The following is a 23,942-nucleotide window of genomic DNA, read 5'->3' on the forward strand; positions in this document are numbered from 1 at the left end:
TCATTCCACCATTATTAGACATAACGGGGCCTAGAGCCGGAAACCAGGGTCAGGGGTGCACAGATAAGTGTTCATTAATTTAAAGCCTTTTGAATTTTAAATGGTCGGGGATGACTGCATGGCATACATATAGTGTGTATATCAGCACCATGGACAGCACTATGACAAAAAAACAAAGGTGGTAGCACCACGGACAGCTCCATCAGTAACCTATGTGAGGTGAGGCTTGCTGTGGGTGTCAAATGAATGCAAAGCAGAAAAAGTAGGTTCATGAAAAAGACATTATAGTGACTTTTCGGGATCCAAGGGTTTGGATGGTGCACGGGTGAATGGGAATGTGGTGTCCCCTGTGTGGATAATGCCAGCGTGGTCTGTATTGGGATGGTATTAATGGGATCTCTCACTGAGATACTGAGGAATCAGAGACATGGGGTGAACCGCAGTTACCAGGGGACTTATTAACTGCTATTCCCTGCAAGTGAAACTGTGTGAACCCACACACATTTACCTCCTTTAATGGTCATCCAATCTCAAACTATAATCACTACACTGTGGAAACATTATGCCCTGCAGGATGAGGGACTACATTTAATGTTTAATTAATGAGCTAATTAATTAATGCATAAAAGCATTAAAGAGATCACATCACATTTTGCTTATCACCCCTTCTGTAGCACTGTAAGACTTTATACAGGAAAAAATATGCAAATGAGTTCATAGTTTCATATAGACAAATATCTTAAGCAGATTTTAATTCATACATCTAAAATGTATTTAATATGTACATAAGTGGTTTTGTTACAGAACCCAGATTTTACATTGGACACTGTTCCTTGTACTAGTAACCAAAACCTTACAATCAAACACAAATTGATCAAATGTTGGTTACTTGGTTTCTAAAAATCTTTCAAAAATTTAGATGGTTTTATGCAGTTTGCAGCCAAAAATTAAAGCATTTTTGTTTAACTATACATAATTTTGTAGTTTATCATTTTCATTGCATTTACAGTTTATCATTTGCATTGCATTTACCTTCTTTTGCCTTTTGATCATATTTTCGATCATATTTTGAACATATGTATTATATTATTTATATGTACACTTACACTTGCACACGCACACGCACACACACACACACACAAACACACACACGTTGGTTTTTGTGGTTTATGGGGACTCTCCATAGGCGTAATGGTTTTTATACTGAACAAACTGTGTGTGCTATTGCCCTACACCAACCCTACACCTAAACTTAGCCCTCACAGCAGACTTTGTGCATTTTTAGATTTTCAAAAATACACCATTTAGTATGTTTTTTAAGCCTTTTGAATTACGGGGACATAGGCAGTGTCCTCATAAACCACCTTCATATTGTAATACCTCTGTCATACCCATGTCATTATACAAATTTGTGTCCTCATAAACCACATAAACATGCACACACACACACACACATACATTTATTGTTTGGTAGTAAAGTTCTTTCTGCTCAGTGAAAATAAATATGTTTGGTGTGCATCTGTATGGGAGCAGCTTTACAACACAGGAAATGGAGAATGCTGTGTCATAACTTGGTGGGATGTTGTGGAAATTACAACTCTCCATCTCTGTCTCTTATCTAGTGTGATGTCGGAGAGAAAAACTAAAGCCCAAACATGCAACCAGTGCAAAATACTTGAGAATAGCCATGGAGCTTGAGAGCAGGTATTCTACATATTGATTGGTTACTGGCAATTCTGTCAAAAAAACTGCGCTTTTAACAGATAGCATGTATTCAAACTCTAATTTCTGTGTGATGGACTATGACGGTAATATGAGAGCAAACCAAGACTATTTTGCGAAGTATATTTGTACTTCATATGAGCCAACAGTACAAAGCAACTCTTTGATATACACACCTTCTGATGAAGAAAAAAAAAAGAAAAAAGAAGAAGAGAGAAATATATGTCATTTGAATGGGTTAAGCAAAGAAAAATTTATTTGATTAATCCTCGAAGCTGTTGATTTTTTAAAGTACTCTTTTAAAAAGCAGAAAAAAACTTTCTTTGCTATTTTAAAAGGAACCAGACATGGCAGAATGTGAGGATGTGTAAAAATGCAGATATATTCTTTTGGGGGCATTTTAATGTAATCGACAGACTTGCAAAGGGAGCTTTTAGGGAGAATAAGGTGAGTACAAATTTAAAGTGAGTTTTCTTAGTTTTGAGAATAAATTTACTTGAAATGTCTTTTGGGAATTGTTGCGAATGCTTCACATGAGGCATTATTAGCCTACAGATAAAGCTCAGACTGAAAGCTTGTCTGTAACAAATGAGACTAGGTGGGCTGAACTGATTAGGGCAATATATTGTGTTACTTAAGGCTTTTATTCCTGCAAAAAAGTAACACTGCAAAAAGAATGCACGACAAGAGTGGAAAAAGGGGACAGGCTGGTATGCAAAGATGTCAAGGGATAATTACGATTTGACAAGCACGTCTTATACAGCTTTAATGACACAGTTACCTGACAGTTAAAGAAGTAACATGCCTGTCAGTGTGGCAACCCCAATTAAATAGCAATTGTTGTCCAACAATGCTGTCATCAGAGCAGTATATACAGACTGATTTTGTATAATTGCATGCCCAGTAGATCTAACGTAGGCCTGTCTCAGTGAGCTGACACTTCTTTCTACAAGATGTTGTTTTGCACATAAAATAAATTATTTTTCTTCCCTATTTTTTATGCACTCACTGTTCCATTTCAACCATAATTTACGAAGCTACAAAAATACTTTTTGTGTGCAAAGAAAACAATAATTTATTCAATAATTCTTCTCCCCGAGTTAACGTCTTCTGCTATTTTGGAGAGTTGAGATGCTGATTATGTTGATTACGTTCTGGGGTACTCTCCAAAATGGCGGAAGATGGTAAATCGAGGGGAGAAGAAATGCTGAATAAATTGTTATTATTGTTTTCTTTGCGCTCAAAAAGTATTTGTATCTTTGTCAAATTCCGGTTGAACCCCTGATGTCACATGGACTATTTTACCGTTGTCCTTGCTACGTTTCTGTGCCTTGATCATGGTAATATCCTTGCTATCTATTGAGGGTCAGAGAGCTCTCAGATTTCATCAAAAATATCTTAATTTGTGTTCCGAAGATGATAATTTTTGGGTGAACTAACCCTTTAAAAGACAGACCTGTTGTGGGCTCTGAGGTTGTTGATTGATTGTATATGAATTTGTTGAACCTATTTGTATGCATTATTTTACCTTATTTTTAAAATTATCATGAAAAACTACATTGCCCATGATGCTGTACAGAAAATTCCACCAATAAGGTGTTTGGCGAGCAAAGCTAATTCACTAATGATTGTTGATTGATGGTTTAGAAATGTGTGGTTTGAAATGACGTTTTATGAATATCCAGGATTAATTGTTAACTATGGGTAAACTATGTACAGTTTGAAATGTTAAACAAGATATCCAAGGATTTGGTTTACCCAGGGTTAACTATTTTGAATGTGAAGTGATCAGATTAATGCCTTAGCATAAAAACTATGCAGAACATCTTAGCAACCGTATAGCAACACCCTGACAACCATATGAGAACCCTGACTGCAGACTAACACAACTTTTTGGCATTCTTGGCATTTTTGGTACCCCCCCCCCATAAAACAAGCTGGGGTTTACTGCATAAACACGTTGAACACCCAGCATGCAGTTAGCTGATTAGTATTAATATCAGAAACTTCAGAGAAACATCCCAGCATTGGACAGTTATGTTTTATTTATGACTCGAGTGAAAGTCTCTGAGATCAGCAAAAGATTTCTGAAAAGAAGATAACATTGTGGATACTCATACACATAACTAGGGAATTCTTTAAAACTTTGTTGGGGTGGAATCCATGACGATCAAAGACATCGATTAAAAGTATCAGCAACAACCCACTTTCCATTTTCAATGCTGCAAAATGGAATAATACACTGTCGGATATAGATTTTGATGCTGTTTGATGTGCGACAGTTTTTGCCCTTTTTATAAAACAAATAAAATTAATTTATAGTATATAAAAGATCATGTTTATGATATATTTACAGCACTTCATTAGCATTTAACAAACATGCTTCATGCATTATTACGGTAGTAAACCACACACTTTCTTCAAATTCATTTGATCTTTATTTATATTAAATTGAAAATATACTTTGTAACAGGATCATGTAACAAATATGAAGTATTTGTGTTCAGTTGTGGAGGGTGGTCACTACTAATTAAAATGGAAACAGAAAGGGGAATGATTTGAACCACTGACCATAATGAGTTTTGTCTAGGGTGTTTTCATGTTATAATATAAAATAAAATAAAATAATCTACTCAACTGACAAAGCTCTAAAACAGAGTGGCCCAAAGATAATTTATAAGATAATTTGTTAAATAACAAAATATCAAACCAAATGGCATTCAAACTAAATATTTCACAAAAAATAAGTCTGTTATGTTTTAAATTATGAAGCAATACACTGCTCATTTTGACACTTTCCAGTTGGGAACTGACAGGAGCCGACTTCATACATTTACCAAAAAAAAAAAAAAAAAAAATCACCAGCTGGATAAAGCCAATGCAAAAAATGTTGATTTTGAGAAAGTTCTAGTATGATTACAAAAGCCACTTGGTTTAATATTTCGTTATAAAATGCAATATATAAAATAAATGTGACTTAAAGGGATCGTTCACCCAAAAATGAAAAGTCTGTCATTAATTATTCACCCTAATGTTGTTGAACGAAGGTCTTCTGAGTTTGGACAGACATGAGGGTGAGTAATTAATGACAGAATGTTCATTTTTGGGTGAACTATCCCTTTAAGTGTCCGAATATTTTACATATTATTTCACATATTTCTAGTTAGCTTTGCACATACCACCATCAGTAATAATGCACTGGGCAGCCAGTGATTTTAAACTAATTTTACCACAAGTGCTTCATAACTCACCATGTACATATGATCATAAAAAAAAAAAAAGCTATCAAACCAAATGCAGACATACAAAACAAATATATAATAAATAAAGATAGATCACTCTAGATAGATCAGTATTTTGTTTTAAAATTAGGTCGACAGGAGTATATAATTAATGTTGTGTCTTAAACAGTCATATTTACATCTAACAAAGTTAAAGAAATAGATAAAATGGGCACTTATGGAGAGAAGGAAAGGACCACAGATAACCATAAAAGCAGCAAGAGAAGAAATCCACAGAACAGAGCATGACACACAAAGAAAGAGGTCAGAGGAAAATCACTTGAGATCAAATCAAATGTCACAAATACAAAGTTACTGACACAATGTCAGACCATTATGGCGCATGTTAAACAGAAGTGAACATTTCATGGCAAAGAAATGACTAAAGTCTTGATGCAACAGTCTCTATATATTTACACTCCCCATAAATCTTTCAACACTTTACAAAAATACTTTTCACTTTTCTTTATAGGAACACACTTGTTACAGAGCAGTCACTCCAAATGCCTGTACTTTCATGGCTCAGAAATACAGTACATTTTACTGCACACAAAATGTTGTATGTTTACAAGTGTGTACAAAATGCTGTACTTCTCACTACATGGCATGTCATATATGTACATATACAGTTTGGTAGATCGTGAATACTGAGTTACTGTACATTGTTTGAATCTTATACTCTGATTCTTGGCAGTCCATAAAAATGCTAAATTTGTGTAAAAAGATGCTTCCCTGCAGTGGTTCCACATGCATCAGTTTACATGTCAAGTTAATGGTTCAAGTAAAATGATGAAATATGATTAAATTATTTTAAATGTGGTTCAATTAAAGAATTTCAGCCAGTTTAACATGATCTCATTATATGCATTGTTTAGCATGTAAAGGCTGGTTCACTTATCAATGTATTGAGAGATTATAAACCGCAAATCCTTTTACACTACCGTTCAAAAGTTTGGGTCAATTTCTTTCTTTCTTTCCAAATTTTTCAATTTTTTTTTACTTTTATTCAGCAAAGACACATTATATTGATCAAAAGTGATATTAAAGACATCTGAATAGTTACAGAAGATTTCTATTATTATTAGAATAATTTCTGAAGGATCATTTGACACTGAAGACTGGAGTAATGATGCTGAAAATTCAGCTTTTCCATCGCAGGAATAAATTACATTTTAAAATATAGTTAAATAGAAAACAGTTATTTTAAATGGTAATATTATTTCACAGTATTTATTATTATTAAAACTATTTTTTACAGTATTTTTGATCAAATAAATGCAGTCATGGTGAGCATAAGCATAAAAAATACCCCACATTTTTAGATATTTTAGAGAATTTAAAAAATCATAATTTTATTGTATTAATAACACAAATTATTTAAATTAATTCATTCACGAGGGAAAAATAATTTTTACAGCCTACTATAAAAAAACTAAAAAATCACTTATATTTCACATTTAGCTGTGATAACTAGTAGGGTCTGGGTTAAAAAGGTCTTTCTCACAGAACGTTTTCACTGATTCTGATCATCTCTAATGTTACACATGTAAAAGGGTTTACACTTTACAATGCTCTTAACTTGAATCTAAATGTACAAATATGTACACATGCAAACATGTACGAATACCTCCATCTAACACTGAGATCAGATCACACTGGCCAACAATGCAGTACTAAAACAGCTTAATTCTTACCAAAAAGGGCATTTGTAAATCAAAAGTTCATAATGATGCCTCAACATTAGGCTTTGTGATATTTGGCAGTTAAAGACTGTTTAAATGTTCAAGCATCTTGTTTCAACACAATATCCCTTATTTAATTAATTTCTTTGTGTTTAAATGCCACAAATTGGACAACACGTCACCAAAATGGGATTATTTTGACCTACAAATTAGTCTTCTGACAATACATCAGTAAAAGCTACACAGAAACATGAAACTACAAGTGACGATAGTTTGGAATCGACAGGGCAACACTTACTGTGTGTGTGCTACACTTGCTATTAGACAGACAACAGACAACATGATCATCTATACAGATAGACAACATGATTTTAGACCACTGACAGTGATACAGACTAACGTCTGTTTTCTGAATTATGTTAGAGCTGAAGTGTGGGACGTTAAAGTCTTTTTGTGTTTGCAATTTTACAAAATACAGCTCAGTCATGTGAAATTGTGATACTTAACCTCCTTAATTCAAGCAAACCTGCTGTTTTAACTAGAAAATTTGTTATGAAATACAATGAAATGCCCCAAATAAAAATGTATAGCAGCCATTGTGAATACATAGTAATGATTACAAAATAAATGTTGTGCCCAAATTCCGTTTTCCAATTACAGATCTGGCAAAGGCTCAGTACCGACACCCTGAATTGCACTCAAACTTACTAGTGATTATGTTAACCAGCAGATTAAAACTAAATGCATTTATTTGATTTGCTAACTTCAGCTGGAATCAGAACGCAGTCTAGATGCAAAAAACGAATACTGAAACAAAATATAATCTACAAAACACTGAAAATGTATGCTTGAAAATCAACATAAAACAGATTTCAGAACCAAATTTACTTTTAACTGTGATGCTAAGCAGAATATTCAGAATTTATATTATCAACCAGGAAATTACTAGATTGTGAAAATTGGCATAACATGCCCTCAATGCAAGTTTGTCAATCGTGAAACTTATAAAATTCCACTTAAACCTATACTTCTGACAAGACATTTTACTGGGACGTGGAGACTGAAGGTCAAGTTCAGCTTGGAAATACGTACTTGTTCAAATCAATCATTATTTGCTTTTATTGCCATAACGCTATTACGTTACCATTAGCTAAATTATTGCATTAACAATAACCATTAACAATGACAAGAATTTAGAAAGGCTGTAATATCTGCAACAGTAGCTTCAACAATACCGCAGTAGCTAGTTGTCTACTGGTTAAATAATTTTGATGTCAGCTAAAAAGGAAAGCCATTTCAATGGAACGGGTTACACATTATGATGTACGATTATAAAACATTGGGGTAAAAAAAAGTGGAATACCAGGAACATTAAGAAAGTAAAAATGGTTGATTTCATGTTGACTAACTTCAACTTTTGATAACATATTGACTAACTCAGGTTAGGTCTATTAACCAAGAACTGAAAAGTAACAGTTTTCAATTCTGACAAAGGAGAACTAAAGTTCCCAGACACCCTTTGTCAGCCCTTACTCAATTCAGGTACTGATAAAGTAAATTACTGTAAACACCCTGTAAACCATTCAGTGCCATTCTTCCTGATAATTAATTCTTCATATCTCTCAACAGGTGAGTTCACCGCTCACCAAATGGTAATAACCCCATTGACGATTATTGTATTGTATTCCCACTACGAACAAATGCCTCTCAGTGCCTTTATCAGCCTCCTATTCAACTCATTGTGCTGAGGAACTCGACTGTCCATAATTTCACAATCCTTTCAGGTCTAACAGTAGTCGTCCCAGTAGGGCAGCAGTTTCAGCGGTTTGAAGGATGTGCGGAAATAGCTCTGGTCAGGAAAATATAAAATTCAAGCGCATATTCATGCCTAGAATCTTTTAAATACACTTCTCTGTCCATTCGGAATCCTATTTTTAATTTGAAACATCCATGTTCTGTTTCAAACTCAAATGGAACCACCCAGCTGGAACCACTTACTGTACACTCTTAAAAATAAACAATAAAATAATTCCTTCATTGGCATCTATGGTTCTATGATAATGGTCCTTTTAAGAACTGTTCACAGAAAGGTTTCATAGTGGGGGCATCCAAAACTGTTCCTGGAGGGCCACTGTTCTACAGGATTTTAGTTCCAACCCTAATTAAACACACCTGAACCAAAGTAATCAAGGTCTTCAGACTCACTAGAAACTTCCAGGCAAGTGTGTTGGAGCTAGTTGGAGCTAAACTCTGCAAGATATTGGCCCTCAAGGAGCAGAACTGGACACTTTGGAATTTTACTTAATATCTAATTTCACTAAATTAATGATGTTAGTACATCTGATTATGTACCATCCCATGAGAGACTTTAAAATACCTGTAGAGGAGATTAAAAAAAAGTTCCTGGACAATTGGTGAGTGGGTTGCGTTGACCTTTCCCCAATGATTTTTATGTCATATTTTATGTGACATAATGTCAGTTCAGTGGCTTACATTGTTTCTCGTTCCATTTTTAACCACCAGAGGATTAAGGAAAGACATTCAAGGTGCTGGTAGAAGAACCAGGCTCTACAGAGCATGGAGACTTGGACATTAGACCACAGTGTTCCTCTGCCGGTACGGAGGAGGAGGCAGGACTGTTCCTGGCTTCATATCAGACAGATATTCAGGGTTTTCAGCCACAGCAGGCTGTATGCGGCCATTCTGCTTGTAAATGACCTTTTTATTGCAGATCACCGAAGAGTCTTGGGAGTTTTGAGGGGTAACCTTGGGCTGAAGGCTTTGCTGCCAATACTCAGGATTGTCAAAGCTATTCTTGTACATCTTGTCCACTAATGCGGTTCCAATCTGGGTGCCCGGTTGCACTGGATGACCCGGTAGGCCCATTGTGCCACCTTTACCGGATTTTGCCGAGTGAAACTGTTGGGGCGAACGATTAGATTTGCTTGGGTGCCCTGGTTGGACTTGATGGCTCACTAGACAGATCTGGCCTGCTGGTGCTGGCGGTCCAGATTTGCTGCCGTGATCATGAACCGACTGAACTGAATGGGTATGATGATCATTTTGGCTCATGGTTCCAGGGTGCACCGGCTGAACTGGTGGTATGGCAAAATGAACGTGCGGTCCGTGGCTGGGATGATGGGGTTTTCCCATTTGTGTGATGTGGGGAACATGGGTGCCTTGAGTGTGGGCTGCTGTGGTCACCTGCAATGGGAAGGAGACTCCATTTTTCCTTAACATCTCCTGGTTCATGCCGCTGGTGTTGTTGAATGTGTTGAGGTAAAGGGGCTCGTTGATATACTCGTCTTCACACTTGGGCTTCCCATCAGGGGTGCTGTGGTAACCCAGGTTAACGTCTTTATTTTTACGCCTTGTTACAAAAGGATTCTCCTCAACGGGGTTCAGATGATCTGCAAAGATGATAGACAATGACATGGATAAAACATTGTAGACATTATACATTACTCATCCTTATGTCAGATTATGACTTTTCATTGGAGTTTCTTTCTTCTGTGAAACATAAGGCAGCAAATGTGTAATGATGTCTTGGCTACTTTTCTTAAATATAATGAAAGGGATTGAGGACCTGGGCTATCCAGCTCCAAAAAGCAAAAAATACAAAATAAATAAATAAATCTGAAACCCATAAAAATCATAAAAAATAATTATGAATCATAAACATAGTTCATACAACTTGAGCGCTGTATTCCACAACTTCTGAATGGATTTGTTCTTTGACACAATTAAATTAGTAGGAAGGAACTTTGTAGTAAGGCCTAGACAGTAACAAAACAAACAAACAAACAACAAATATAAAGCATAAAGCATATATATATAAAATCATAATTGCATAAAAAATTACCAGTACGTTCTAAGTTTTACAGATAAAAGAGTGTCATACAGGGTTGAAATGACACAAGGGTGAGTAAACAATCTTATAATAATGGTCCAATTCACAAATTCTATAATACATGATTTGAGAACATACTTGTGGAAATCTTGTCCTTCATAGGGGACATATAACCATCCTCATCTGTATCTTCCCTCTGTCCTTTCTCTCCCAGTAGGACAGTTGGATCTGCGCTGTAACGCTGTCCGCTGCTGTCCTCTACTGAGTGAGCTGTGGACTGTTTCTTTAAGCTTCCATTGCAGTGTTGATCATCTACTAGGTCCAGACCTGATCTTTGTATACCTGCCGGCACAGAGGGACCACTTCCTGTAGAAACTTCCTCATTAGGTCGGGATCCTGTCACTTCTTCAGGGCTCAAACTTCCATCATGATATGCAAACTGGTTCTGATCACAGAAGCAATAAAAAAATTAAGTTAAGTTAAAATAAGTTAAAATATGCTTTAGAGATGTCCACAGAAAAAAAAAAAAATATATATATATATGTATATATATATATACAGTGGGGTCCAGAAGTGTGAGACCACTAGTGAAAACATTTTTGCTTTTCATTATTCTCGATGTGGTCTTTTGGACACCACTGTATTGATCATACTGTATATGTGAGATTTTTCACACTTGTTTTACACTAAGCTATATCAAAGCTCAATTTTAAAGTGGTATGTCATTGTATGAGGCAGGAAGTGAATGCATTTTTGCCTGTTCTTATGAAAGTCTAAGACTAACTTGGCAATGGAGAGAGTCTATTCAAACAGTAATAATAAAAGCAAGGTGCAGCGGTACCGCTCCATATAGTGTTCAGTGCCAACTTGACCTCGGTGTTTCCAATCGAACAGTTTTTTTTTTTCTTGGAAAGAAATTAATACTTTTATTCAGCACAGGTGCATTAAATTGATCAACAAAATAAAAGCAAAATGTGAAATATATTGTTAAAAAAACTATATATTTCTCCAAATTTTTTCCAATTCAAATAAATGCTGTTTGTTTGAACCATCAAAGAATCCAAATATACACATATATATATATATATATATATATATATATATATATATGAATTATTATGTGACACTGAAGACTGGAGTATTGATGCTGAAAATTTGGCTTTGCATAATAGGATTAAATTACATTTTAAAATATATTTAAATAGATATATGAAAGTAGTTGTTTTAAATTTTTATAATATTTCACAATATTACTATTTTACTGTATGTTTTGATCAAATAAATACAGCCTTGGTGAGCATAAGAGACTTCCAAAACTTTAAAAACAAAAATCTTTCTGACCTCAAACGTTTGAATGGGATTATAAATGTAAAGCATTTATCATCATATAGGGGAATGAATGAACAAACAAACTAAAAATATTAATAACCAAATACAGTAGATTAAAATATTTGAAACCATGCTGATAAACTGGGATTGAAAATCTAGGATAAAACCTGGGGAAATAGGAGAAAATCCAGGATAAATCCTACAAACAATGGTTATGTTAAAGAAGAATAACAATTTTAATGTAATTACGTCCATAAATGTACTAGGAATAAAAACACATGTCTTAAGGAAAGGGCAAAAAACTTGCAAAACAAAACAAAACAATGAAATAAAATGAAATAAAATTTAATTTTTGTATTTTGATTCCTACTGTGAAGTGACATAAACTGTGGTACCATGGTGCTTACTTGATTTGAATCTACACGTGGGTGGGGCATATGAGAAGTGGGAGGAGCATTTAAGGAATGAGGAACCAAGTACTCCTCAGCATCCATCAGGTCATCCAGCTCCTCCTCATCAAGAAGGCTCTGGAAGAACTTACTGTGGTTGGGGCTGGGCAGGTTCATGCGATCGTCCCCCTGAGATGACATTTAGTATTATTCACTGAACTTCAGGAACATTTCAACATTTCAAGCAGAGAAAAGTTAAGCAATCCCCACCTGTATGACAAGGTATCTCTGAGGGTCTCGTGCCATGCGGCTGAACTCTGCAGCGAGTTCTTTAAACCGAGGCCGACTATCAGCATCAATCATCCAACCTGGAGGTGAAGACAGGCCAACAGTGTGTTAGAAATTCAACAAAATTCTACTTTTCAGGTAAAATCTACCCAAAGGTATGTCAGTGTAGTTTCATTGTGTTTACATTTTCATATAATAAATAAATTCTCTATATAATGCATTTTATATATTTGCATGTATTGAGTTTGGCATTTGCTTGATCCTAATTTCTTAATTCCTTTTAATTTTCCCTCCGATCTGACACATTACACACATGGAAAGTGCAAAAAGCGGATTTCATGCAAGAATATTACACTCTCTGAGGTGTTATAATTGTTATGTTGAATCAAAGTCAAATCTGATTATGATGAACAGATTTAATATTCATCTCTTTTCACTTCTTAGTGGAATTGACTGTGCCAAAACAAATAGAGTGCGAGTGTATAAAAGTGACAGCAAATACAAGACCAATGTACCAGATTTGGCTATCGCTTTTTACATTTTACCTCATTAGCAAAATAGCAAAGCATAATTGTATTAAAGGTGAAGTATGTAATTTCTGTGTCTCCAAATGGAGGTGAAAAATAACAACAGGTTTCTGAAACATTTCCTCTACCATTGGTCAATAAAAAGGAAAGCATACAATATGAACAAATTAGAAAGTCTCAGAATATGACTTACATTTGACCATGACCATGTAGACGTCTATGGTGCAGATGGGCGGCTGGGGCAAACGCTCGCCCTTCTCCAAGATGTCTGGAATCTCACGTGTGGGAATCCCATCGTAGGGCTTTCCTCCAAACGTCATCAGCTCCCAGATAGTCACCCCTGAATGAATGTGAAACATAGTCCATCTCCAAAGCTCCCTGCTAGCTAGCATGATGGAAATTAAACTACAGGAATGGATGGGAAACTTATAGAGAACGTGTTGTCTTCAGCTACATTTAACTTTCATTATCTTAGAAAATAATATCCCAATTTTGTGTTTTTTAGCAGCTCTTTGCAGTTTTACACTCTCAACTGTGCTAATTTGCATTTTGCTTATATAATTCTTTGAGAACACAAAAAATTCCAATAAACTCTCGGCGGCGATAGACTCATGGGCAGCGTGCTGATATGTAGTGCCATTACGCTTCTGGTGTCCCGAGTTTGAGTCCCAGTTTGCGGACCTTTCCTGATCCCATCCCCACTCTCTCTCTCCCACTTCGCTTCCTGTCTAACTATGGTCCTATCCAAATAAACAGATAAAACGCCAAAAATACATCTTAATAAATAAATAAATACAAATAAAAAATGTAATAATATAAAATAAATGTACAAATATTTTTCAATATCAATTATAATTACACATTATTATTATTACATACATACATACATACATACATATATATATATATATATATATATATATATATATATATAACAAACAAATATAGATAGAACTACTAAAACTATTACATAAAATAATAAAAAATAATATTGTAAAAGGATACAAATTGTGTGAAATATTATAAAATAATAGTATTTTTATGAATTTGATCAGAAAAAAAAGTAGTAAAACAAAATGTGCTTCACTGTGTGTCTCACCATAGCTCCATACATCACTCTGATGTGTGAACTTCTTGTAATGAATGCACTCAAGGGCCATCCACTTAATGGGCATCTAGAGTAGGAAAAAATGTAAGGCAAAGAGCATTTCCATATCAATGTAGCATGACAATTTATATAGTTTTGATTAAATGGTGTATAATAATGAATAATACTTGAATTGATTCAGTGAAGGTATGAAATGCAGCATTAACTGAGAGTCCCAATGAGAACCATCAAAGTTTCACACTAAGGATTTAAGAAACTTCTTTACAAGAAAAATTGCTGGCTAACACAAATTAATACTGCTGATTTTCCATAAATCATCTTTGGATTTGATTTGCTTTTACCTTGTAGTGCATTCTGATGCAAAAAATGTCAAGTTTCAAACTCTGACCTTGCCTCCATCTGCACTGTACACTTTTTCATCGGTTTCCAGCAGTCGAGCAAGTCCAAAATCAGTGATCTTAATGTGGTTTGGAGATTTCACCAGGACGTTACGGGTCGCGAGGTCCCTGTGCACCATCCGCCTCTCCTCCAGGTACATCATACCCTGCCAAAGAGGGGAAAAAGAGGGCACAGTCCTGGTTCATATCACACAGCAACAATTAAAACAGATCATACTGTACCGCATTACAGTAAAGCTACTTCACCCTACCTCTCACATAGACCACCACTATACAAATACCTCAGGGATTTAAACATGGGCCTGTCAAATTAGATTCCCTTCCTAAAGAAAAACAGTAAAATAGTGGGACATCTAATTAAAGTTTAATAGCATCTCCCTTATTTCTCTTTACCCATGTTCACTTCCATTTTGCTGCTTTGGGTCACTGTGCATTAATACTGATCTTAGTGCCTCTACAGAAGTTTGCCTATGATTTATGGCTTTATGTTAATCTTCAATTAAAATGCAACTTCCTGGCCTTTGGGAGGAGAGGGGAGCTGTGTTGGAGGGACTGCTGAATCTCAGCATATGCTTGAAGAAAATCACTGATAGCGAGGTTCAAGGAAATGCACATGACTGTGGCCGCATGACGGCTCTTTGAAGGACAGCAACACAATAATTGAGCATTGAGGATGAAGCTGAAGTGAAACTGCAAGAATACTGGCCACTGGAAACACACTGTACAAATAGTCATTAAAAAGTGTTTGTTTTTTTTCTGCTGTGTATTTGCCAATTTTCAGCACAATTACACAATGACAAAATGGATATCCTGCCAACAAGCCAATGAATGAAAAAAATGAGAAAGGCTGGGCTGCAAGAAACACAAAAAGACTACATTAAACACACACAAGGAAGAATGATTTTTATTTATTTTTATTTATATGCACCAATGTAACAATGCATATTACGAACACCAATATATACAACACTTTTTAAAAGTGTGAGGCCAGCAATTGATTTCTTTTATTCAGTAAGCATCTACAAAAAGCATCTAGATAAATGAGTTAAATTAAAAACAGTTACATAAATGCAGACTTATGATTGTACTGATCTTAAACTTTTGACAGTACTGTATTTTTACTGTTATGTATACACACACACACACACACATATAATATACATAATAAATGCCACACAGAGACTTCTGTGAACATTTTGAGTGATGATGCAAATGAATTAATGCAAATAAATCGTTGAATCAGAGTTATTAATGGGAACATTTTCAAACTAAAATATAATAATTTAACATACATTTGCCACATTGAGGTCAAAATCTAATAATAAAATAAACAGCACATTAAAACATATGCAATTATAATATGAATATATTATTCAGTACAGTTCCAATTGATGTCCTGACATGCTTATGTTGACTGCAATTCATTCTTTTTTTTGATTAGAAAACAAAAATGTCCTACCAATGAAAAATTATGCTCTTTGCCCTCGTAATGGTGCATTTCAAGCCAGCCAAACCCAGACAACCCCCTTGACTAATTCACGGCTCTCTGTGTTCTTCCAGAGGCAACAGTTATCGCTGCTCAGAGCTACTTATGCAACTGTCTGAGAATTTATGTGAACATGCATGAGTCAGACAAGAACAGAGTCAGAAACATTGTGTTAAAATACATTTTCTCTGTGATATGGAGAGAGACACTGACCCATCCATCACACGACGACACTACAGACACTGCTTTGAGAGCCGCCACTGCACACTTTCTACTAGGGCTGTAGTCAAGTCCACCTTTGTCGAGTCCAAGACCAGGACTATCGAGTCCGAGACAAGACCGAGTCCAAAGGGATAGGGGGATGTAGACAGTATTACAGGTGTTAAGCTGAGGACATTTTTAAAAGTAGAAATAAAAATCATTTAGTTCAGTTAGAGAATAGACAATTAAAGATTGAAAAATTAAAGAAATTAAAAATTGGAAGGTTTTTTTTGTATTTGTTTCTAGGCTGGACGCTGTGGCAAAAAAAATATTGATTTTCATAGAATATTTGACCAATTCTCGATTTTGTACCATTTTAACTAGTCAACCTGAAAATATAACTACAACATGATTCAAGCAACTTTTTTTATTAAACCTATAGTTAAAGAAAATTATATTCTAAGTGCACCACACACATGAAGTTGTCATCATGATGTAGATGTTAAACAAATCACTAAATATCTTTGCAGAAAAGATGCATGAGCTACAACTACATCTTGTACAAACTTTTCTTATGCATAGGCCTATATGTTCAGAAATAATACAGGAAAAATGCTTAAAAAATTCTCAAGTAATTCAAATTCAAAATGACTGAAGGTATAACACCTAGAGTGCTATTATTAACTATAAATAAATGGTCTGTAGAAACAATGAACAGTGGTTTCCAGCCTGTCACCCTGATGCAAACATGGAATATCAGACATAAAGTAGTAGTTCTTCACAGGTTTTTTATTCGATTATGCTGCTTTTCCATTGTTTTTTCTATGTAAACATGGACGCGTTTGACTGTTGCGCTCGCGTCTCTCGAAGTGTCTCGTGCATGAAACGGCTTTCTAAAACCACGGCGCTCTAGTTATTTAAAGATGTTTAACTCCCATCTTCTTGCATTTTTTCCTATTCCACTGCCCGCGTCGCATCTTTGTCAACACAAAAGCACATTCTGTGTGAATGGCACATATAGAGAGCATATAGAGTTTTCTGCCTTGGTGATAAGACATGTTTATTGAACAGCAAATCAGTATATTATAATGATTTCTGAAAGATCATGTAACACTCACTTTTAAAAAAAAATATTGTACTCTCTTGTAAAATACCCATTTTTGCCGATTTATTCAAGATACAGAACATACAAGAAATGAAGGATCTATGAGAAGATTTTTTAGAGCTGTTGAAAAGGTGCATTCCTAAAAATATAAATATATAAAGATAAAAAATAAATGTGAGGGAGATCCTTAATGAAATGCTTTTGTCAGCAGAAAGACTACAGGAGGTGGACATTCTCATGAACGGTTTCCAACTCTGCAATCTTGAATCTACCAATATGATCTTCATTCTGGGATCAAGGAAGCTGGATCTAGTGGAATTAGCATTCAGATGGCAAGCTTTACTGATGTCGGCCTCTAATGTTTCTTTCCATACTTAAGCTCTCTATTCCACCAAAGAGATGGGCTAGGCAATGAGAAGCAGCTCTTTGTGTGTTCAGATTGACTGAAGTCAGATTAAAGCAAGAGCAAACCCAGTCAAAAGCTACTGGCGTTTAGTATTACAGGCTTCTTGCAGGCTAGCATGAGGAGCAGGTCCAAGCGTTGGCGTGACATGCATGTAAGCAGGGCAGAGCATTCGAGTAGTGTCCCTAACCTCTGTACTCTTGTTTTTACATCTGCGCTACAAGAGGTTAAAATTTCTCTAAACAAAAAAGAAGAGGCTCCCGCAGTGCCCTATTACAACACTTTCTAACCCCTGGCATGGGAAATAACACATATTAGACGTGCATGACCATCGAGGCTTAATTAAAATCGGAGAGAGAAAGCTGCTTCTGAAAAGAAGAGGGCGGTAGAGTGTTTGAATGAAAGAGCACAGCGAAAAAAAAAATACACTGAAAGATGCATTATGGGCCAAAGGGCAAGGTTGTTGGTAACATAACAATAATGGTAACACTATATTATAAGGTTTAATTTATTAAAGACCCCCTGTGGTGAAAATACATTTTTTAACATTGTTTGCATGTCTGTCTGTTCTTTAAAATATGCGTTCAAACAATGCATTCAAAATCTGTATACTATTTTCACATCCCAGGTCTGTTTGGACCAAAATAATTTTTACTTTATTAAATAGCCATAACTTAATATTTTCAACTAAAACCTATTGTATATAACTAAAATATTGCATCTGATCAGCAACTTCTCATAAATGATTGAATTCAGTGGTGGTATGGTGCGGGGGAATATATATATATATATCCCTTGGCAATGGAGTTAACAAGGTTTTTGACTGGAGAATGACTAAGAATGTCAACAGAACGGCCATATCTGAGGCAGCAACTGCGTCGCATTATACACGTTCATCAGCTTTTACAGGTTATATAATGTTTATTGTAACTATATGGGCATATATGGGCAACTATATGTTGTTTAATACACTTGGCCAAAATCTTATTATATAAACGATGAAGCACTTATGCACAGGATATTTAAAATGTACAATAGTATATTGGCTAGACGGCAAATAACCTATATTCTCCACTCTTCAAACACACAACAACATTAGCCTTTACAGACTGTAATTTGGGATTTGGGTTTGGGCTTTCATGTCTTTTATTTTGATATTTTACCTTGTTTCATGGTCCCTGTTTGTGTCATGCTTCCCTTGCCCTCGTGTATTCATGCCATTGGTTCTCTTGTTCATTGTGTCATGTTCTTATTGGTAGTCTTAGTCACGTGTTCGGTTTCCCCATTGGTTTGTTCATGTCATGTGACCCTCTGGTTTGCTATAAGTAGCCATGTCGTTGCCTTTGTTACTTGTCGTGTATTGATGTTGTAACCCACTGTCGATGAGTCTAGTTTGTCCATGCCAAGCCAAGTCTGTTCATGTCAAGTCAAGTCAAGTCAAGTCAAGCCTGTTCATGTCAAGTCAAGTCAAGTCTGTTCATGTCAAGTCAAGTCAAGCCAAGTCTGTTCATGTCAAGTTGAGTCTCGGATTATGTTTGTATTTTGGATCTATTTGAAAATAAACTGCACGCTCGCCTCCAGTGGACTGATCGTTACACAGACATAGTGTTTGAGTAAAGAAAATGCTCTACTATTCAAACATGTTATGTGGATTACTTTTGGATTATTGTGGTGTTTTTATCAGATGTGTGAACTCTCATTCTGATGGCTCCCATTCGCTGCAGAGGGTCCAATGGTGAGTAAGTGATGTAATGCTAAATTTCTCCAAATCTATTCCAATGAAAAAAAAAAAAAAACTTATGTAAATCTTGGATGGCCTGAGGGTGATTAAATATTATTTTAATGCATGACTATGTGATCAGACCTCTCACATCTGCATGCAATCTAGTTTATTCACTAGACTTGCATTGCAAGAGGGATTCACACTCACAAACTCTCTTCAGCCCTACATTGCATATCTACACACACAACAATGTTGTCAGTTTCCTTGATGTGTTATGGAGGAGGAGGATAACAGGACTACTGTCTGAAAAGCTGTAGTGCGTGGGCAGCGCAGGAGGTTCATCAGACAACATGGTATAATTTGTGATAAATACACAGGAGCAGTGTCCATCACACACTGCTGGAACAAAGACAATGATGACTAACTGCGTCACGCAGCACAAAGAAAAAAAAATATTCCTTTTCTGCTAAGCCTCAAACCGATGAAAGTTTGCAGCTATCTGGCCAAAGAAGATGTGTAAACATAATTTGTTATTTATGAAAACTCAAGACTGAACTTGATGCTGTTTGCTTCATTCATGATCAATCCAGTTTTCAAGCATCAACACAAAATCACTTTCGTTTTCACGCTTTGTCTGCATGCATGTTTTAAGTTTTAGTAGTACTTTACCAACATGATTGTTTTTACATTCAATATTGCATTATACAATAAGCCATGTTTATGCATCTTATATGTATGTATGTATATATATATAATGGATGAGAGTTGCTGAAATCGCGTTTGGTCTCGTACTGTATCGTGTATCTTGTCAGTGTGTGCACTTGCTTGGCCATTTGTAGTTGATAAACAGGAAAGTGGGTTCAAGCGCCAGCAGAAGGCAGTGTAATGAAGTGGTCTTTAAGAGAAGCAGTCTATCAGCGGAAGTTTAAAATCAGCTCGTAAGTGTATTTACTTGTCTCAGTGTTTAGCGCATTTGCCGTTGCTAGGAAACGCTTATTTTGTTTACTAGGATGAGAGTTGCTGAAATCGCGTTTGGTCTCGTACTGTATCGTGTATCTTGTCAGTGTGTGCACTTGCTTGGCCATTTGTAGTTGATAAACAGGAAAGTGGGTCCAGCTGAATTGAAATGATCATTTGTTGGTTTGGTATAATAAAGGTTATTATACCGCGGCAGCGGTCGCGGCAGTCGTCGTGTGAAGCCCTCTTAGTGTGAAGACCAAAGAGTGTAAAGACCATCGACTCTACCGTGCGACTCCACCGGGCAGGGACACCGGCAAGGAATAGTAGTAGCTTTTTATTTAATTTTTTCATTGATATGTTTATTATTGAAATGTTGTTGTTATATGCATGTGTTAATTTTATTTTATTTCTTTATTTTCTTAAATATGTGGGTAGATAGTATTTATAGAGTTGTAACTTTTTAGTTTTAGTTACTTTTTCTTATTTGTAAGTCGCTTTGGACAAAAGCGTCTGCTAAATGACAAAAGTAAAAGTAAAGTAAATATATATGTATGTATATATATGTATGTATATATATATATATAAGATGCATACTTGTATGCATATGTTATGCATATATGTAGTGACTGTATGATTTTGAGATTCATCTTTTCACACTGAGGACATTTGAGGGACTCAAACACAACTATTAAAAAAGGTTCAAACATTCACTGATGCTCCAGAAGGAAACACGATGGGGGTGGGGTGGGGGATTACTTTTGAACAGAATGAAGATGTCCAAATTTTTCTTATTTTGTAGAAATATAATTTTTTTTTTCCATTTAGTATTGCCCTTCGGAAGCAACAGAAGATACTTGCATGTTTCCTGGAAGCAGAGGCGGACAGTAACTAAGTACATTTACTTGAGTATAATTTTTTTCTGGAAACTTATGACTTTAACTTCACTACATTTGAAAGACAAATATTGTACTTTTCACTCCACTACATTTCTATCAATGTCCTCAAAGTAGAAAGTCGTTACTATGTAGCAGCTTTGAAAGTCAGTGGGTGATTTTTTTCTTCACAAAAACATGACTTACTTTTTTCAGACAGTTTATCAGTAATCCCTCTTGTAGGCCTACATGAAGTGATTTTCCCCAATTTTTTGAACACTGACCAGTTGCAAATGTGATATTTACAACAATTCAATAATAAGAAGTTACTATTGTGGTATATTAGACACAATATTATCTGATTTTGCTAAATTGTGTACATGAAAATATTACTTATAAAGCCACAGAAGAACTGTTGTGCGTCTTCTAATAAAACAAAATAGGTGTTGGACTTGAAACAGCACTGCACAGACCGTTCTGTGTGTGGCATCAAAATACAGTGAGAGCGATTAGACAGCATTTTTTAATTTTTTGTTTTGATGTCAAATAAGTTTTGCTTTTTTTTTGTTAAAGCAGTGTTGCTGTTGTAAAGTTATACAGCTACAGTTGTGTTGCTGGGTTTTAAAGAAGGTTTGATTTTTTTTTCTTCCTTATAACTCTATATTTACAGCAATTTCACTGTCCACTCTGTTCAAATGTGGATTAATGGCTACACATAGATGTGTGCACACACTGTCAGGGCTGTGTGAGATCACTACCATCCTGCTTTTATTGGGGTGGGTAGGGGTGTTAAATATTTTTTGTTTTGTTTTGTATTTCCCCATAGGTTTTCAACATTCTAAAAGCTCTTTATTCCAAAGATAATACAAGCTAGTCAGTGTATTCAGTAGGAGTAATGTATTGTAAGCTGCTTCAGAGGTACTGCAAGTATTAAGTACAACAATAATAAAACAGTGCATTGACATAAAAAAAAGAAAAAAAAAAGGTACTTTTGGTACTTACTTTAAAAAACAAGTACTTCTGTGCTTTTACTCAAGTAAAAATCTGTCTTTACAACTTTTACTTGTAATGGAGTAATATTTGAGCAGCTGTATCTGTACTTTCACTCAAGTAATGGAAGACAAATTAAGTACAATTTACCTTGATCTTCAAATTCAAAAAGTTTTCACCCCCCGGCTCTTAATTCATCGTGTTTCCTTCAGGAGCATCAGTGAATGTTTGAACCTTTTTTAATAGTTGTATTTCAGTCCCTCAAATGTCCTCAGTGTGAAACGATGGATCTCAAAATCATACAGTCACTGCTGTAAAGGCTTCAAATATGCAAAAGATGCTGGAAAACTGAAGAATCTGCAGGGCATGAGGATTTTTCTGCAGAACAGTACTCAGTTCATCCAGGTAACCACACACAGTATTAAGAACCAAGGGTTCCCAAACTTTTGAATGGGGTTATTTTAATAATTTCAGCATTTTTTTTGTCTTGTGGACTAAATGTAAACATCTTTTGTGTAAAACATCTGATTCAGGACAGTACTAAATAAAAATAAAATAAAATGCATTTTGTATGATCTCTCTTATTTAGTTCAAATTACTCACATTGTCACAGATTCTGCAAGGGGTTCACAGACTTTCAAGCAGCACTGTATATATATATATATATATATATATATATATATATATATATATATATATATATATATATATATATATATATATATATATATATATATATAAATGCAGCCTTGGCGATATAAGAGAATGTCTCAGAAAAATAAATAAATAAATAAATAAATGAAAAAGGAAATTAATCTTAATCATTTGAAACTTTTGGCAAGCAATATATTCTTTTTTTCTTTTATATTGTTATATTCTGTGATGAAAGGCCGTGAGGGGCCTCAGAAGAAACCAGAATTAATGTAATAGCAGCAAGTGTCTGTAAAACTAATTTGACATAATTTAAAGCGGAAACCACTGCATGATGTATTCAGATACATGCTTCCATTGGTCTCATCTGTACTGATTTTTCAAATGACAAATTCTTTTATGCAACAGATTTCACACTCTACACAACATTTTTTTTTTCCTTTAAACTGGAACATTAAAGAAAAATGTAATGCAAATTGAATGTATTATCATAAACTGAATGGCAGTGCATGCAATATATTACAATCAGATTTCAATTTTAGACTAAAAACAGACATGCCTAGCTTAAAACCACATCTGTGAAAAATGTGAAAATGGACAAATTTCAAAGCCAATGTGTTATGAAAGACAGACAGAAAGAAAGATGTCCACATAAAACTATTTATAGCTGGCTAAAGCACGGTTGGCTTTAGCCAGCTATAAATTGCCCAGGCAATCCTATGAGACTGAAATCAAATGAGTGAATGGAAAAACATCCGCATAAAAATATTAGTATTATTTCAGTACTGGATCAAGACTTCTTACTTTGCCCACATCTTCAAAAGCAAACATTACTAAATAATTAATGAGCACAGAGTTCCACCAGCTGCAGGTGGCTTGAATTAGCCCAGTTCACTCTAATCTGTGATAAGGACACCTCAGCTCTTTTCATAGTCAACCATCTTGAAATGAATGATCCAATCAGACTTTCAATCCCC

At 35.2% G+C, this 23,942-nt stretch overlaps 1 protein-coding gene across 1 annotated transcript in view; it reads right to left on the reverse strand.

Moving 5' to 3' along the window:
• Positions 1-9,277: 9,277 nt before the first annotated feature.
• Positions 9,278-23,942, reverse strand: part of LOC306873949 (receptor tyrosine-protein kinase erbB-4-like) — a gene marked incomplete at its 3' end in the record, with an annotated part of 166,820 nt that continues 152,155 nt past the window's right edge. Inside the window, exons 21-27 of the mRNA XM_079423554.1 lie at positions 14,565-14,720; positions 14,168-14,243; positions 13,262-13,408; positions 12,524-12,621; positions 12,272-12,442; positions 10,674-10,980; positions 9,278-10,095 (exon numbers count right to left, since the gene is read on the reverse strand). Of these exons, the coding sequence (XP_079279680.1) occupies positions 9,278-10,095; positions 10,674-10,980; positions 12,272-12,442; positions 12,524-12,621; positions 13,262-13,408; positions 14,168-14,243; positions 14,565-14,720 (1,773 nt within the window). The remainder of the gene's footprint in view (positions 10,096-10,673; positions 10,981-12,271; positions 12,443-12,523; positions 12,622-13,261; positions 13,409-14,167; positions 14,244-14,564; positions 14,721-23,942) is intronic.

Source organism: Barbus barbus (genome assembly GCF_936440315.1).
Source record: "Barbus barbus genome assembly, chromosome: 8".
NCBI lineage: Eukaryota > Metazoa > Chordata > Actinopteri > Cypriniformes > Cyprinidae > Barbus > Barbus barbus.